The sequence below is a fragment of the Conger conger genome, chromosome 5, assembly GCF_963514075.1.
Source record: "Conger conger chromosome 5, fConCon1.1, whole genome shotgun sequence".
Lineage (NCBI taxonomy): Eukaryota > Metazoa > Chordata > Actinopteri > Anguilliformes > Congridae > Conger > Conger conger.
The window spans coordinates 26836089-26853608 of record NC_083764.1 but is presented as its reverse complement, the minus strand read 5'-3'; the positions used below and the strand labels follow the sequence as shown (position 1 = coordinate 26853608).

At 39.9% G+C, this 17520-nt stretch overlaps 2 protein-coding genes across 3 annotated transcripts; one reads left to right on the top strand and one right to left on the bottom strand.

Moving 5' to 3' along the window:
• The first annotated feature begins 4226 nt into the window (after positions 1–4226).
• fkbp3 (FKBP prolyl isomerase 3) lies at positions 4227–12188 on the top strand. The gene is made up of 7 exons (XM_061244199.1): positions 4227–4385; positions 4752–4853; positions 5350–5451; positions 5670–5805; positions 10845–10912; positions 11349–11446; positions 11935–12188. Exons 1-7 carry the CDS (start codon positions 4281–4283, stop codon positions 11987–11989), a joined length of 666 nt encoding a protein of 221 aa, XP_061100183.1. The 5' UTR covers positions 4227–4280; the 3' UTR covers positions 11990–12188.
• A 1644-nt stretch (positions 12189–13832) lies between these two features.
• On the bottom strand, positions 13833–16674 carry LOC133128657 (ubiquitin-like FUBI-ribosomal protein eS30 fusion protein). Of its 2 annotated transcripts, none has more exons than XM_061242363.1 (5): positions 16598–16674; positions 15730–15811; positions 15116–15260; positions 14670–14725; positions 13833–14219 (listed from the first exon to the last, which is right to left on the bottom strand). In XM_061242363.1, the coding sequence occupies exons 2-5, from the start codon at positions 15802–15804 to the stop codon at positions 14094–14096; spliced, it is 402 nt and encodes a 133-aa protein (XP_061098347.1). In that variant the 5' UTR covers positions 15805–15811; positions 16598–16674; the 3' UTR covers positions 13833–14093. The 2 variants fall into 2 exon arrangements, with proteins under 2 accessions (XP_061098347.1, XP_061098348.1); XM_061242364.1 differs by lacking the exon at positions 16598–16674 and adding an exon at positions 16513–16543.
• Positions 16675–17520: the final 846 nt, after the last annotated feature.

Genomic DNA, 17520 nt, shown 5'->3' with positions numbered 1-17520 from the left:
GTAGACCTATACACCAGCTGGTTAATGCAAATATTTAGTCAGCCAATCATGTGGCTGCAACTAAATGCATAAGAGCATGCAGACGTGGTCAAGAGGTTCAGCTGTTTTTCAGACCAAATGTCAGAATAGGGAAGAAATGTGATCTAAGTGACTTTGACCATGGAATGATTGACAGGAATACAAATAACCACACATTACAACAGTGGTATGCAGAAGAGTATCTCTGCACACAATGCATCAAACCTCTAAGTGGATAGCCTACAGCAACAGAAGACTTAATAAATAAAAAAATAAGTCCAATAAATACCTAATAAATTGCTCACTGAGTATATACGATGTGTTTTCAAGGAACAATTAGTTGTGCAGCAGAAGACATAAAGTAGGAAAGCAGTTATTCACAGATTTATTGATGAATGACAGGTTGTTTCGACATGAGATAGATTTAGCATTTAAAATTCTATGAAGAAGCATTATGACAAGGGGAGGTGAGGTCAGCGATGCTGTTGGTCAGCCTTGCTGTTTGGTCAGTTGTGCTGTGGTGACAGTAACGCAAATAACCACGCATTACAACAGCGGTATGCAGAAGAGCATCTCTGAACACACAACCTTTTTTTTTTTTGTGGATAGACTACAGCCGCAGGAGACTTTATAATTCTAAAAAATAAGTAAAATAAATACCTAATAAATTGCTCATTGAGTGTACAGTGCATCCGGAAAGTATTCACAGCGCTTCACTTTTTCCACATTTTGTTATCTTACAGCCTTATTCCAAAATTGAATAAATTAATTTTTTTCCTCCAAATTCTACACACAATACCCCATAATGACAATGTGAAAAAAGTTATTTTGAGATTTTTGCTAATTTATTAAAAATAAACTAAGAAATCACATGTACATAAGTATTCACAGGCTTTGCCATGAAGCTCAAACTTGAGCTCAGGTGCATCCTGTTTCCACTAATCAACCGACAGCTTAATTAGAGTCCACCTGTGGTAAATTCAGTTGATTGGACATGATTTGGAAAGGCACACACCTGTCTATATAAGACACAGTTGACAGTGCATGTCGGAGCACAAACCAAGCATGAAGTCAAAGGAATTGTCTGTAGACCGCCAAGATAGGACTGTCTTGAGGCACAAATCTGGGGAAGGGTACAGAAACATTTCTGCTGCTTTGAAGGTCCCAATGAGCACAGTGGCCTCCATCATCCCTAAATGGAAGAAATTCGGAACCACCAGGACTCTTCCTAGAGCTGGCCGCCCGTCTAAACTGAGAAATCGGGGGAGAAGGGACTTAGTCAGGGAGGTGACCAAGAACCCGATGGTCACTCTGTCAGAGCTCCAGCGTTCCTCTGTGGAGAGAGGAGAACTTTCCAGAAGGACAACCATCTCTGCAGCAATCAACCAATCAGGCCTGTATGGAAGCCACTCCTTAGTAAAAGGCACATGGCAGCCCGCCTGGAGTTTGCCAAAAGGCACCTGAAGGACTCAAAATGAGAAACAAAATTCTCTGGTCTGATGAGACAAAGATTGAACTCTTTGGGGTTGTTTGTGGGGATGTTTTTCAGCGGCAGGAACTGGGAGACTAGTCAGGATTGAGGGAAAGATGAAAGATTTCATCCTGGACATCTCTGGAGAGGTCTGAAAATGGCTGCTCCCCATCCAACCTGATGGAGCTTGAGAGGTGCTGCAAAGAGGAATGGGCGAAACTGTGCCAAGCTTGTGGCATCATATTCAAAAAGACTTGAGGCTGTAATTGCTGCCAAAGGTGCATCAACAAAGTATTGAGCAAAGGCTGTGAATACTTATGTACATGTGATTTCTTAGTTTTTTATTTTTAATAAATTTGCAAAAATGTCAAACTTCTTTCATGTTGTCATTATGGGGTGTTGTGTGTAAAAATTGAGGGAAAAAATGAATTTATTCCATTTGGGAATAAGGCTGTAACATAACAAAATGTGGGAAAAGTGAAGCGCTGTGAATACTTTCTGGATGCACTGTATGTTTAACTTTATACTATGTGAAGCAGCTATGATTGATTTGTAATCAGCATTAATTTAACTTACAATTCTCATTGAGAGCAAAATATCATTTGTAGATGAAGACCTATGAGAGCTGCCAAGTTTCATTGCCATTCATTACTTAATTGATATCGTAATAATTTTTCTAACAATATGTTGTGCTTCTACTTCTAATGTTGACTGTTGGAAAGTAGTGCATATGTATGTGATAATGTATGATTTCAAAGTATGGATATTCATATTTGCAATGTTGCATTTGTTACGTGCATGCAAAGTAAAAATTGCTGTCATTAATTATCATTTATTTGTTTTGGCAAATATATTGTGTACTATAAAATGAGATGAGATTGTGCACACTGTAGATTATGCTAATGAGACAGAGATTGTGCTCACCAATGAATATAAATTGTGTGCACAAAATCATGCTCACAAAATTTCAATCTGCATGATTTAACCCCTTTGCGCAGATGCCTAATCTGGCCAATCCTTGTCTTTTTATGTAGTGTTGTATTTAAGGGTTTATAACTGAGCATCAGAGAAATGGTTTAAATGAAGTAAGGCCATTTTAGCATTTATAAAACTAACTTGGTTTATTTTCATAATTTAGAAAAAATAAGCAATACAAAAAATTGAAATCGAGGTGGAAATGCACGCAGACACACCGTCTCAGTGGGCTTGCTTTCTGGTGGGTCTGTGGATGGCTGAGTCTTTCTGTAATGGAGGACAGAACACGAGACACGACACGAGAACAAATACAGGAAACTGGGGAAAACTACACTGGAGAACACCAAGGAGTATAACGCATGTGAAAACACAAAGAGTTGATGGTTTCACAGCTACTGTAAAGCCAAGACAAAGACTCAGTATCACTAAACATGTACAGATTGATGAGAACCAATAATCTAATAATAACAATGAACTCTGACAAAACAGGGAAACACAAAGGTGAAATGCTGATGGCCTCTGCAGGTCAATGCCAAAAGGGCCCGGGTGAACTCTAACAATAATTTTTTAAGTAGGCTAATATTAGCCAATTAAATTACAAAACGTACAGAAGCTAGATAGGCCAGATGTAGTTGTGGGGAAAAACTATAGCCTATCAAACTAGAGATCTAATGGCCCATGTCTAGAGTGGGCCTATTTGTCCTGACTGTCAGCAATTCAGAAAATATTCTAAAGCTGGGATCTAAGAAAAAGAAGTAAAGAAGCTTGCTGTCTATGTTAGTTATAGTTTTTCTCAATCGCTTTGGCCCAATTGTGTGAATGACAGTTAAAGTTATTAAAACAACATGTGAAAACCTCCGCAACACAACATCACTTGTTACAGAAGAAGCACATTCATGCAAATGATTAAGTACAATTGTTAAGAAATTGGCCCAAATATCAATCAAGTTGGATCAGAATAGATTGTGTTGTTTTCTGTTGAATAGCTTTATTCCCAAACACATCTGTGCAACTACTCTTTGTGTATGTCATCATGTGCAAAATGTGCACCCAACTATCATAATGTCAGATAGATATTCCCTAAATGTTAGGGACATGGTATTGATGTAATGTCAGCAAAATTGATAAATTGCTTGTCAAGTGAATCTTGGATTTTACTTATGAAGGGAAATTTGAGATCAATTATGGCACATTTCAGATCAACCAGTCACACCTGCTGTCAAATTACTGTAGGGCAGAGGTGCAACACAATTACCAAACTACACTTAATGAACTACAGTACTATACTTTCTGACCATGGAGGAACCTGCTCAGGCATGGGATAATCCATGTCTCTCACTGTTGATGAACACAGCTTTTTAATAAAGCCTGAGATTCATGAACAGCTACAGTACATCAGGAGAGAAACCACTTCTTTTTCAGCATAAAATCAGTTTTAACTGAAGATTCCTCTGAATGTGTTTTTTGTTTACAGTATTGCACTGTATCACAGTATGAATAAAATTGATTGTTGTCCAGTCTCTTACAAATTGTCATATATATATATATATATATATATATATATATATATATATATATATATATTCGGAATTGGAAGCAAATCCAATATATATATTTTACAATTTTTATTAGTACTATTAGTACATAAGCATTCCTATTAGGCTACTGTTGTCGTTTTATTGTCACACTTTCAATGGACTCCCGCCAACCGTGTGGTCCCGCCCACCGTGGTCCCGCCACAGAAGCTTGCTCCTTTCTCATAACAATCTTAGTCCATCCCACAACGAGTTGAAAGGTCGATTGAGTTGACTTTAAGATGGCAGCGGAACCGACTAGGGAATGGAACGATGAGCAGATCAAAAGTGATGATCTCCCCAAAAAAGACATTATTAAATTCTTACAGGACAATGCCGCAAATTCGGTATGTCTCCAAATGTGATTCATGCCGTTGTGTGTATGTTACAGGAATGTTCATTTAAACGGATTTACGCACATTCCGAGCAAGCATGCGTGCTGCGGATTCTAGCTAGCTAGCTTGCTAGCTCAGCCCTTTCTTGCATACCCCATCGGTGTGGCATTCAAACTTATAAATAAAAGAAATGACGTCTTCGGGGATTTCAACTTTGAATTTATTTGCTCGGTCGATGCATATTTCGCCTGTACCGATAAAATGCACATTTTGTTGAAGACCCGGATATTTTTAGCTTGCTAGCTAGAGATGGCTTGGCTGCATGAACTGTTTGTTGAAAATGAATGTACTTGATCTTTTTTTTCGCGTCGACTCCAGTTTCTTTCAGAACACAAACTAATGGGCAATATTAAGAATGTTGCCAAAACCGCGAAAAAGGAGCAGTTGATCACAGCATACAATCAGCTTTTCGAGTGCAAGGTATGTAGATTTTCCAGTGTGCTGGGGTTCGTTTGAGCAGGCGTAGTGCATCTAAAATTCCTAGGCGCACCCATAGTTCAGGCGTAGAAATAACAGTATTTCTAATGCATTGCAGTTGGAGCCAGTCCAGATTTTAGCGCATTGAATGCAGGGCGTTTGTTTGGCCTAACCTGTATATTAAAACCATAAAATCATGTTCAGTAATAACAAGACATCAAACCCTCTTAAAATACCTGTTACACTTATGGCGATGCACACGCTAAGGCCAACATTACGCCAAAACACATCCATGTGATACGCAGACTAGTGCTGTTGGAAACTGAAATGTAAATGGAATTCCAAAGAACTTTATATTTTATCAACGACATTCTACAGTTGTATGCCTGCTACAGCACCCCAGGACTATTTAAAAGATCATTTTGAATTAGTTGAGTGTGCCATATACACTTTCTTCAAATGCATCCTTTCCTTGTGCCCCCTTTGGTGGTGTGGTTAGAGGTTCAAAGGCACTGATCCTGTTGAGGATCTCACAGAACGGGTCAAAGATGTGAAGGTTGAAGAAAAACCTAAAGAAGCCAAAGTGGTTCCAGTTGATGAGGTAAAGTTTTTATTATTGTATTGGAATATAAATTCCTCTCACCGAAAATAAAATGTTCAGACAAAACCGATGTAGGAACTAATGGCATTGAGGAAGGAACAGTAGTGTTAGCATGGTGCTGTGCATTGGTCTTCCGATGCTTTTGGATGCTTTTGCAATTTGATCTGTAGTTTTTTTTGCCTCTTACTCTACTGGAAACAACTTGTTTTTGTTGACAGGGTCCTCCAAAATACACCAAATCGGTGCTAAAGAAGGGAGACAAGGCCAACTTCCCAAAGAAGGGTGACACGGTGAGCTGTTGGTACACAGGGACACTGGAAGATGGCACAGTCTTCGACACCAACATCCCCCTAAGTACGTAACCCCACCAGAGTACAGAACATTTACATGATAAATGCCCATTTTCCTCAACTTTTTCAAATTGAGTAACATAGGAAGTGTGCTTGCCTACACTCACCCAAATTGGCTGTCATTGCAATATTGGGATTAGACAACAAACAACTGGGCATTCCAATTTTCAACCATTACATTTAGTAAGTACCTATTCTTGAAATCATACATATTTGTATGTAAATATCAATCCATTTTTATTTGTATAGCGCTTTTAACAAAGGGCATTTGTCGCAAAGCCGCTTTATAGAGGAACTGGTCCCCAAGAGTATGCCAAGGGCAACCGTGGCAAGGAAAAACTCCCTGGCTAACAGGAAGATAAGCCATATAGAAAAATATACAAGCCATATATAATTATAAAAAGTTACATTATAACCTGAATTGATGTTTTGTTTTGTGATTACCTGGACATATTCTTTAATACCAGTTTTCATAAATCCACATACTCCTCCTGCCGGTGCATGTACTGTACATGTGATCCCTTGAAGAGAATTTTGGCCTCAAATGTTTGGCCCACTTCTAAAATTGGTAGCCCACTGCTGCTTTAATACATGGATTTTTATGGGTTTTCCAGTACAGTTAAAGGGGCAGTTCACGCAAAAATGAAATTAATGTATGTTTGTATGTATGTACTATAGTACTATATCCGCCCAGATAGTTTCGCTGAGATGCGTCAAATTTTCTAGATTTCCTGACATTTTTATTCAGTTCACCGTAATATTATGGACTGCTAATTATCTGGGAGTCAATACACTGACCATTTACAGTCAAAAAGGTCAGCAGCAATGTATGTTTCAAAATATAATGCCACAGTTATTCACTTTGCCCCAGAGTACAGAGTAGAGTGCTTCAGCGGAAACTTCTGTTTGCAAGGACACAGTTGGTGAGTTCTGGCAATAGAATAAATAGTTCTGGATTACAATGTACATTTTTGAGCTCTGTTCTAATCATGAATAACTGTGGCATCCATATTTGGAGGGCTTTTTTTACTCAAAATGAAATTATTAAATGTAGGCCTTCGATTTTATTTTGAAATGTTTGATGGAAACTCAAAATTAAATAACGCATTTCTCAATTATAGCGTGCATTTCTTCATTGTGCATGTCATCAGGCCTTATTTCCCAATGACACTTCAGATTTTGTCCCATTATTTTGAAATCGCTTTTTAAAAATAATGTGACTTTTCACAGACTGGCTGAAACAAATGCAAAATATAAAACAATCGTTTATATATACATACATTTGTAAATACATACGTGCCCAAGTACATGTAATGTTATTCCAAATTCAGTCCAAATAATTACATTTTACGACAAAGCGTAAAACCGTTTTCATTCAGGATTCACTTAGCAAACATGCTATGTCTCTACCGCTAGGATGCTGTCATTAATTAAACTGTATATCTGTAAAATCAAGCAATTTCAGCATTTTCGCTAGGCTACTGACACAATATTCAAATGTTTATGGATGCTTGTATAACATTTCTCATCTGACAATAACCTATTAACCTGTTTAATCCCAAATTTTTCCTTGCAAAGTAAGTGCATGCATTTTACTCCATAGACCTCCCTTACACATAAACTGTATGGATTTTTTCATTTTATGATGGTTAAGTTAATGAAAAATTAGGTTTTATCCTCGGTCACAATTGTGACCGGTGGGAAACAGCATAGTCAAAATTTACAGAATTTCTTCAATTTCACCCGTTTACACATTTAAACTATCAGGATAACAAAAACATCTGCAATATATAACACCTAGGCATGGTGAGAAGTGTGTCCAGAACGTTATTACTATTTTTCAAGTAACACAACTCAACTTAGTACAAAAGGTACTCGGGCACTACATACTGTAGTGTACTAACAAATGACAAAAAAGCATAAATGTCAGTGCTGGCAGTGCATACTGTGCTTTAAAACATTGTGCAAAAGGTAGCAAGCCAATTCATATGTTGTACTAACAGTGACGATAGTTATTTCACAGTCTCATAAAACAGCTCATAAAACAACAGTAGAGCTATGAATGTTTGAACTGGCTGTAATTTGTCCCAAAAAATAAATGCATAAAAGGTCTACAATAAAAAGTGACCACTAACATTGTTGCCAGAAGATGAGTATATTATTCGGCAAAATCATAAATCAGTGCAGGCCCTAAAACAGTGCAAAAGGCACTAGGGTAGTGCCTTTTGCAGTCAGTGACAAAAATCAAGTTGCCATATTTCACTCTCATAAAGTTTCAATTAAAATGCATGTAAAATAAATAAATAGAGTGATTTAAAAGAAGAGGTAAGCTCAGCTCATAGGCTTATTGGTTAGATTTCACTTTCCATGAAAAGGTTTAAAGCACTCGATATGGAGCGGTACACCACATTACAAAGTTTAAATCAAAATAAATGTAAAAAAAAAAGTGATTTACTGTAACATCAGAGGTCCGCTCAGCTCATAGGCTTATTGGTTAGATTTCACTGTCCATGAAAAAGTTTGAAGCACTCTGTGGAGAGGTACATCACACTTCTCGCATGCATATACAGTGCGTCTGTTGCAGTTCCCCGTGTTCACTGGCCAGTGATGCCTCCCATCACTTCTTGTAGAATCCAGAGGTATCACAATTGAAGATCTTCTGCCTTGGCCAAGAGGCGGACTTCCATATGTCTTCAGGAGACCCAGGGACACAGATCGCTGAAAGGTCAGGAGGTCATATTCACCACCAACGACATCTCTGAAGAACAGCCAGCTATTCACCACTGCACTGTGAAGGGACCAAGACCAGATTGGCCACCACCACTTCTTTGACCTTATTGAAGCCCTGTATCTTGACACCTGAAGATCATGCATATCCATGCCGCCCATGTTTTGGTTGTATGTTAGGAAACACTGGGGCTGTGATACTTTGACATAGGCTTTCTTCTCTTTGTTCCACCTGCTTGCATGACCCTCGGAATACTTCTCAATAGTATTGGTTGCCATGGTTACAACACTGTTATCCTTCCATCGCACCAGTAGCTTCTCAGCCTCTGTGAGGATCTCAGAGCTTCCATGAGGCATTTTTTTGAACTTCTGCACATCTGTGAAAGGGACATCATGCAGACGGCACTGTCTGAGAGCGCCAAGAGATCCATACCCTCGTTTTGTCATTTAATCTATGAGGCTGAGCGAGGTGAAAAGGTTGTCATGTACAAAGGTACATCCTGGAGGAACTCCTGCTTGTTCAGCTGGACCAAGGACTACACTTGGGCCCTGTCCTAAGCCGGTCTCAGGCAGATGTGTGTGCACTCCACAGTAGGGCTCCATATGATACAAGTACCCTGTAGGTGATGTAAGGCTCCACAATTTATACCCAAACCGGATTGGGCGTTTTCTTCAACACTGACAGGGGTGGGGCAGTTGGGGGGTTGGAGGGTGTCTGGGGGCTGGTCTGGGGATTTCAGGTGAATATCTTCCTCACCCTCCTGGTAGTTCACTTCTGCATCACCATTCAGCAGTCGAAATGGCAAATGGCCTGTTTCACCTTGGTGCTCTATCTGAGCAATCACAGTCACTTTCAACTGCATCTTTTTCCACTGAGGGAATGATTGTGATACTGCATACAGCACTAGGGGGTTCATTGAAGTCCAGGCGATCCAAAACCTCTGACAGTTTTAAACTGCAGAAAAAAAAAAGATAAATAGGATAAACAACCAAAACCCTTGATTTTTGACTATGTGTTATACTAGCAGTCATAATTGTGACCATTGTTACATCTACATGTCTTGTGATCAAAATAGGCATGCAGGCATATAATTTTCATTGCATATCAATAGAATACCCTTTAAGGAATATATGTACAAAATACTATAGTTGTATCTGTTAATTAAGGTATTATACTTGTAGAGGTTTGGGGCAGACATCTCCTTCCAGAGGTGCAAGCAGGACGTAGACTGGCCTGGTCATGTGACGATTCAAACTAGTCACATGACATTGATACAATTTAAAGGAGACAACCTATTCTTTCTTTTAAAAGTTAATTTTTTTTGCCCAAAGCCAACTACCACACTTTTAGAACAAATGCTGTCACAATTGTGGTGGGATTAAACGGGTTAAAGCACTTTGTTAGCCTACTTGTTCACAGTCTGGTCGCAAGTATCTTAAGATTCGGCCCAGCGAGTTTTGAGTGGGAATAATAAACAAGGGACACCGCAACTTCCAATGGCGAGCTAGATTTTTAGAGGCGATGAAAGGACCAGTCTCCTGGTGAATAGACTAGCCTATAACATTTGCTTGCATTTTGCTTTCTGACATTTTAACTAGCCAGCTTTGTAAAATATTTGTTAACCACCCCATTTTCTGTGGCCTGATGCAAATCTCTGTTTTAAACAGAATTTGAAGCTCTGTGCCAAGATTTTGTTAGCCACGTTAACTACCCAAGCTATATGGTAGCCTACCCTCTGCCTGCATATATTCACAATTAAAAACAAGTTGCTAAAAATGACTTGTAACACTTGTCAAGGTTAGGCTGCCTCACGCTGCGCTGAAACTCATGAACAATGGGGACAAGGAAAACAAACGATCCATGGTTTTCGATGTTGACATACTCGCCTATCCTTTCTAAAATCTTTGTACTGGCTTCAAGGGGCCAACTTTCGAGCTACTAGTTTTGCCAATTGATATGAAGTCGCCCCGTAGTAATACCTATATTTTTGCTGAAGAAGCCCATTTCCCATTGGACTCGATTCATTTTGACAGCAAATTACAATTATTTCCACTCATACTGATGCACCCTGGTTTGGCAACTGCCCAAGCGTTTGCATTTAATAATTTTGAATTTTAGTATTCTGAAATAAAATGGTAGATTTTTTTTTTTAATTGAGTACATAAAAGTCCTCCATATCCATAGAGGTCCATTTATGGTGAACAGCATCTAAAAAAAGTTGCAATCTTGAAAATGTATCATCTCAGCAGAACTATCTGGATAGTTGGGTAAGTGGAAAATCAAGCTGTGTCAGAACTGAACTCTCTCTTCTGCAGCTGCCAGGAAGAAGAAGCAGACCAAACCACTGACCTTCAAAGTTGGGCTGGGGAGAGTTATCAGAGGGGTAAGGTGGAACCTGTGGGGCTGTTCTGTTCTTGGGAGGGGGGGGGGGGGATGAGAAGACGGTGCAGTTGTAATGGACTGCCAAGTCCCGAGTCACGGTCTTCTGGAATAGGCTTTAGTTGTGTCTGTAGACTATGCAGATCCAATCATCTTGAAATCATATGAATAGCTTTTCCTGCTGACTGAACTGATCCCATCAGATTTATACAGGCCTCTAAATGAGTCATTTCAGATTGAGAGAAAAGGGTTAAAAACAGTTAAAAAGATCAGTTAAAAAGCTTAAAAGTTAAAAATTGACATCATGTGTACCTGCTGAATAAATATTGTGACAATATGTCAATATTGTTTGACAAAGAAAACTTTGGCTTACATGAACATAAGGCACCATGTCTTCGAATTTGGATTTTGTAGTTTATGTGCTTGTTTCGTGTCTTTAGTGGGATGAAGGCCTCCTGACAATGAGCAAGGGAGAGACTGCAAGGCTGGAGATTGACCCAGAGTGGGCATATGGTAGGAAGGGCCAGCCAGACTCCAAGTATCCTTTACTGGTCAAATATGCTGAAGATTTTCCCTGAACATTTTCTGAATTATTTTTATGCCTCTAATATCCACTTCAGATAAAATCTTTTTCTAGAAAAACCTGGTAAATGGCAAAGCTCATTCAATTGCACAAACAGTACCGCACAGGTTAATACACTGGGAACGAAGCTCTTAAAAACTTACAAAACGTGTTTTGTTGTCATTTTTACACACAGGGATAATAAGCTACCTAAAAAAAGGTTGTCATCCCTTTTTGCTTAAACTGGGAATATTGGTCTGAGAAATTCTGGAGGGGAGTGTACCAGTATCTCGCTTTCATGGTTCTAAAATATATTAGGATACAATATTTTATATGCCGAGACCAGCAAAATAAACAATGTTTCTATTAATCAAGTTTAACTTGCCTTACTGGCCATTTTAAATGTAATAGGATGCCTTAAACCAAGTTCCACCATATAATTTCCTTAACCTGCCGCTCACCAGAATTCCACCGAACGCAAAGCTCATTTTTGAGGTTGAACTGGTGAACATTGAGTGATACGCATGCAGCCCTGGAACAGAAGCAAGCCATCTCCATGAAACTGTTTCTTTAATACAGAAACTCTACATGCTTAGCACTTTGACCTCAACGTTTGAATTTCAGAATTGAGATGAAAGGAAGTTACTTTTCTCTGCTTATATTTTCCAAATAAATTGCATGTTTGTTGTAAAGCTTAATAAATATGTTTTGGAGACCATTTGTATTCTGAGTTTTGTTGTTGGCACATACTAGATTTGTCAGACATGAACTTGGTCATGGGGACCAATGTCAGCCTGTCCTGTAAATAAGGCAACTGCAATGTTTGTTTTTTTTTTGTTTGTAGGGTCGGTTCATTGCCATTTGTTTCTCAACTTTATTCCATAGGCAGATACTGGACTTCAGCAAGTAGGTCTTTAGGTGCTTACACATACCAAATCTGGCGATTGTACATGGTGATGCATTGTTCCCCCAAGTTGTCCGTTTAATGGGCGGTACTGTTAGTGGGTTCTGTCTGATGGCTCCATGGGATCCATACGAAGAGGGACATAATCTACCAGAGAACACTTTCAGCACCTGATTGGATAGCACTGCGTTTGTTAGTTTTGGCCAAACGGAACAATATGGTGGACTGTAGCAAAACTTTTTCTTATTCCTCTTAATCCAGGGGTGTCAAACTCCAGTCCTGGAGGGCCAGTGTCTGCTGGTTTTTGGAGTGTTTCAGCACGAGAGATACATTTCAAAGTCTTTCATTGGCTGAAGAGTCCACACACCTTTTTCTCAAGGCCCTAATTGGCTGCTGATTGAAAGGAAACCACAAATATCTGCAGACACTATGGCCCTCCAGGACTGGACACTCCTGTTAAACCACTCCACTAAAATGTGTTTTTGAAACAGCACTCACCGCACTGCGAACTTCACGCACCCGCAAGGCTTTTCATAGAAACTGCATTGCATGCTGGGTGAGGTGTGTGAGCACCTTGAGAGCAAAGCTATATGACCCAAGGTTAGGGCTGCATAAGGGCTGATCCGTTTCATGATTTTTGTGCCAACTTCTGGTTTTAATTGTTTAATTGACTATCTTATCTGAAGTGTATGAGTCCCGGCTACAGTGTATCCTAATGATTTTCCAGTGCTCAGGTGCAGGTGTGAACCAGGGTAATTTATAGAGTTGTCAGCCAATTAAAAACTAGGCAATCGGTTGGAAGAAAAAACAGTACGCAAACCAGCCCTCGAGGAACAGAGTTGTGCACCCCTGCTCCAGGTTAATGCAGCACTGTTGTCTGCTGGTTTTTATATTTTCAGCACTTGGGTTGCTTAATTCATTCATTCAGTTGGTTAATAAGACAGGTTGAAATGAACTACACAGGAGAGTTCAACACCCTTGGGGACAAGGTGACTTTTCATCCACTAAATTACTAAAAACACCAAAAGCCAATACACCTTGGCCCTCCAAGATTTCAGTTTTGGATCTTGTTCTGGCTGCTTTCCTTTAGTATAGGGATGGTCAACTCCAGTCCTGGAAGGCTGGTGTGTATTCAGGATTTTGCTGCCACCAGTTACCCTGGCTTAATCAGCTAATTGACCACATGCACTATGACCAACTCATTTGTAAATTAGACCACTATAAAATTCTACAAGAATATTTCATCAGCTGCTGTTCAGATCATGGTGTGTGGCAAAAAATGACTGATCATGCAAATGATTGGGCTAATTAAGAGCAGAAGTTACTCTGAAAGCCAGAAATTGATATGCCCTGCCTTGCTGGGCATCCCCTGACTACTGACACTTAGGACTGGAGTTCTTGTAATACTGGCCTTTTCAAACAACCTATTTTGAGAAATAATCTGAAACATTCACTTGCTTGTGAACATATGTATGCACTTTATTTTGATTCTTACACAGAGTAGAGACCTGGTTTGGTTTACATTCACATCTGAACACAAACTCACAAGCTGAAAAAAAAAACTGAAACTGATCCAAGTAGGCAATCGCCAGATTTAGACTTGATGCAGAATCTGAATTTGGTGCTAGAGTGTGCACTTCTGCAGCTTATCTGAAGTATCCAGGAATCTAGAATGTGAATTTCTCCAGGTCCATGCTCGGCTGGGGGTTTGGTGGGGTTTTAAGAATTGGCGTTGGGGCCCTTCTTCTTGCCGAATGTGGGCACCACATTAACAAAGCGACGGTTGTACTGAATGCGTCGCTTAGCACGGCCAGTCTTCTTCTTCTTCTTCTCCTGTTTGTCCACCTGAAGAAAAATGAATAATATAACCAATGCATCATGGGCAACTGCAGCAAAAAATAACCAGCCCCCCAGAGCCTGGGTGAATGAAACAACCCATACATAGCAGCTATGAAGGGTCCAGAGTAGGGCAACATTGGCTCGTAGAGCAGATCTGGCAGTCAGAGGGTTGCCGGTTCGATCCCACCCTGGGTGTGCTGAAGTGTCCCTGAGCAAGTCACTTAACCCCTAAAGGCTCCTGACAAGCTGGTTGGTGCCTTGCATCACCGCTAGTGTGCGTGTATGAATGGGTGAATGAGAAGCATCAATTGTACGGAACTTTGGATGAAGGCATTTACCATATTTTCTTTACCATTACAAAACTTAAACCAAACTGCCCACAGAACATATCACTGACAAGAACAAGCACTTTACATGTTCAAGAGCCATTTGCAAGTCAATCATTTTGACACTGACCTTGGGTGTCTGTCCCCGCACTTTCCCAGCACGAGCCAAGGAGCCGTGGACCTTACCTGTGTGGAAACAAAGCTTTCAGTTAAGACCAGCTTCCATCTGACCAACATCTCAATTTACCATGCAGCAGCAGAGGTCTGTGTACATTTACTTTCACACTGTATTTGCATTCCATCTAGCTTCACATGAACTGAGATGTACAGTTGGGACATGAACTGAGCTGTACAGTTGGGACATGAACGGAGATGTACAGTTGGGATCTCAGCAATGGCAGCAACTCTGCTGCTGTACCAGGCTGACTCGCAAGGCTCCTGTACGATCAACAAATGGGCGGCCTTCAAAACAGATCAGTCTGCTCTGAAGCCAGGGGTGTAAGGGAGTGGGTAAGAAGTGTTTATTTGCGAGTTTAGCCATTGCTTGGTGAGAGTAGGATTCAACTAGTGACGTACCTCCCAAAAGCCTGCCAGTCACTTCCAGGGTGCAGTTCTCTGACACCCCGCAGTGCTCCAGGAAAGCGCCATCTTCCAGGGGGGTGCCGGAAAGCAGCAGCACTTGATCTTCTACTGCAAGTCCTTCAAGGGCCTGAATCTGGGCCTGAATTATAGAAGCACATCCAACCTCCATCTTAGTGGTATGACAAGCATGGAAAAATCCCTGCCCCCCTTCCCAATGACATGCAGCACACACTGCTAAATCTATGTATTGACAGCTGGCGTTTAAAGTATGAACAACTCCAAACAAGAATTGTAAATATTACCTTTTTCCCAGGGAATTTACACAAGATCTTTTTAAGGCAGATTGCCTTGTTCTTAGCACTGGAATGACATTTGGTTCATGGTTTTTATCAAACATTAGCCGTTTCTGACATTTCAAATGGTTGATCTTGAGTGTATGGTTGGGACAGAAAATTAGCACTCCCAATACTGCTGGAAAAGCACAACCCATGCTGAAAAAGTATGGATGAGTATAGAAAACAGAAATTGGATAAAAGTAGCACCTATGAACGTGTCATTACTTATATCTCATTACATATATAGCTATAATCACTAATCAGTAGCCTCACCTTAATGTCCCCGACGGTCTCCTGGCCCGTCAGGTGAAGGGTGTGAGTGTTCTGCGCGCGTACGAAGAGCTGCATCTTGTCTCTGAGAAATACAGGAGACTGGCATCAGCAACACTCTCATCAGCATCTACACGCCTGTCAACGTGCTGCACATTCAAGAAACGGTATGTTTATAAATGGAGTAACGTTAATCAAAATGCGATTCATATGTTCTCCCAAAACATGCTAGCAAAATAACTAACTTTGCTACATTTTTTAATAAGCAAACTCAGTTGGCTGGCAGTTATCGGTTTGGTTTCTAATCACACAATTCATCGTGACAATCAAAATATGATCAGAAGTTAGGACGTGAATTGAGTACCGTCTCGGCAATTTCGACTTGAATTGTCACCAATAATCTTTGTTGCTTGGTCTTTGTTAGTTTGGGAAAACTACAGCCGTCGCCCAGCGACATGGCTCGGCTGCTAATATGTAATGTTACTTGGCTAGCTAGCGAACCAGCATACGGAAACAACGGTACGCAGAACACTACTACTACTGTTACCGGACCGACCACTCGCGACAGGTTTCAATATTAATGAAACCAGTAACGTACTTAGTTCGGTGTATTGATTGCTTACGAGACGTGAAGAACCAACTAGCTCGGTCTACTATGCTACTTGTAAGTTAGCCTGCTGGCTAAGTCGTAAATGGGGCCTACCCGGTTTCAAGATAAATCCATTAAATTATGACTAATATGGTTAAATACGTTCAAGAGAATGTCATACATGACCACGCACATACTTCTAGTTATACAAGGATATTCGCTTCTTAACTTCAGTCGTTCAAATATGAAAAGTTATACCACATGTATTCAGGAGTAACACACCTCGGTCTATATCACTCCACGCTCGGCAACGAAAAGGCCTTTTGGCGTTCAGTGTGTGCGTATGTGCGTGCTAGAGAATGCTGGGAAATATTCTACGTAATCTTCTTCTTCTTTTGAGTTTTTAATGCCTGTTGTAAAATAAATTATATGGCATTACCGCCACCTACTGGATGTATTGTTTCTCTTTATAGTTGAAAAAATAAATACATTTATATTTCAGTAATTTAGCAGACGTTTTTTTTTTCCAAAGCCATTTACAAGGGCATAAGTTCTTCAACAAGTGAAAAGCATCATAAATAGCAAAACACGCATGTAGAGCAGTTATAACAAAAAAACAATAGTCACCATAAGCGCAAGTTTTATTTTTTAAATATAGGGTGTACAAGAGGGAAACTGGGGCAGGATTCTGCTGTTCTGACAGTGGTAGGCAGGACATTCCACCAGACCAGAGAAAAGGCATGAATGTGCACCTGTGTTGCAGGGAGCAATTAAAGTCGGGATGTACACTCACTGAGCACTTCATTAGGTATTTATTAGACTTTTATTTTTTTGACTAAGCTAAAAGCCTTCTTCTCTCCAAATGTAAAATTTCCCTGTCATATCCATCTTGTCATATCCCTGGTCCCTCACTCTTTTATTCAACATAATCAGAGGAGGTGCTTTGCAGATCTTTTTTTTTCTTCTTTTTGTTTTAAACAAATGAAAACTTACAGTACAAGATAGGGAACAATTCACAATAAACAACAACAGAGGACAATAAAGAAAATAAAAAAAGAGGGAATCATACTAATAACAGGCGTAATGTTTATATACATATTTAAGTATACATATATAGTCCCTTCAAAAAGTGTTGGAACAGCAAGGCCAATTCCTTTGTTTTTGCAATACACTGAATACATTTGGGGTTGAGATAAAAAGACAAG

Excerpts from the sequence above, each read along its gene's own strand:
- LOC133128657 (XM_061242363.1), bottom strand. The coding sequence starts at position 15,804 with ATGCAGCTCTTCGTACGCGCGCAGAACACTCACACCCTTCACCTGACG. Across the intron at positions 15,261-15,729 it reads AGACCGTCGGGGACATTAAG|GCCCAGATTCAGGCCCTTGA; the intron begins GTGAGGCTACTG and ends TCTATAATTCAG. Across the intron at positions 14,726-15,115 it reads GACTGGCAGGCTTTTGGGAG|GTAAGGTCCACGGCTCCTTG; the intron begins GTACGTCACTAG and ends GTTTCCACACAG.
- fkbp3 (XM_061244199.1), top strand. The coding sequence starts at position 4,281 with ATGGCAGCGGAACCGACTAGGGAATGGAACGATGAGCAGATCAAAAGT. Across the intron at positions 4,386-4,751 it reads AGGACAATGCCGCAAATTCG|TTTCTTTCAGAACACAAACT; the intron begins GTATGTCTCCAA and ends CGTCGACTCCAG. Across the intron at positions 11,447-11,934 it reads AAGGGCCAGCCAGACTCCAA|AATTCCACCGAACGCAAAGC; the intron begins GTATCCTTTACT and ends GCCGCTCACCAG.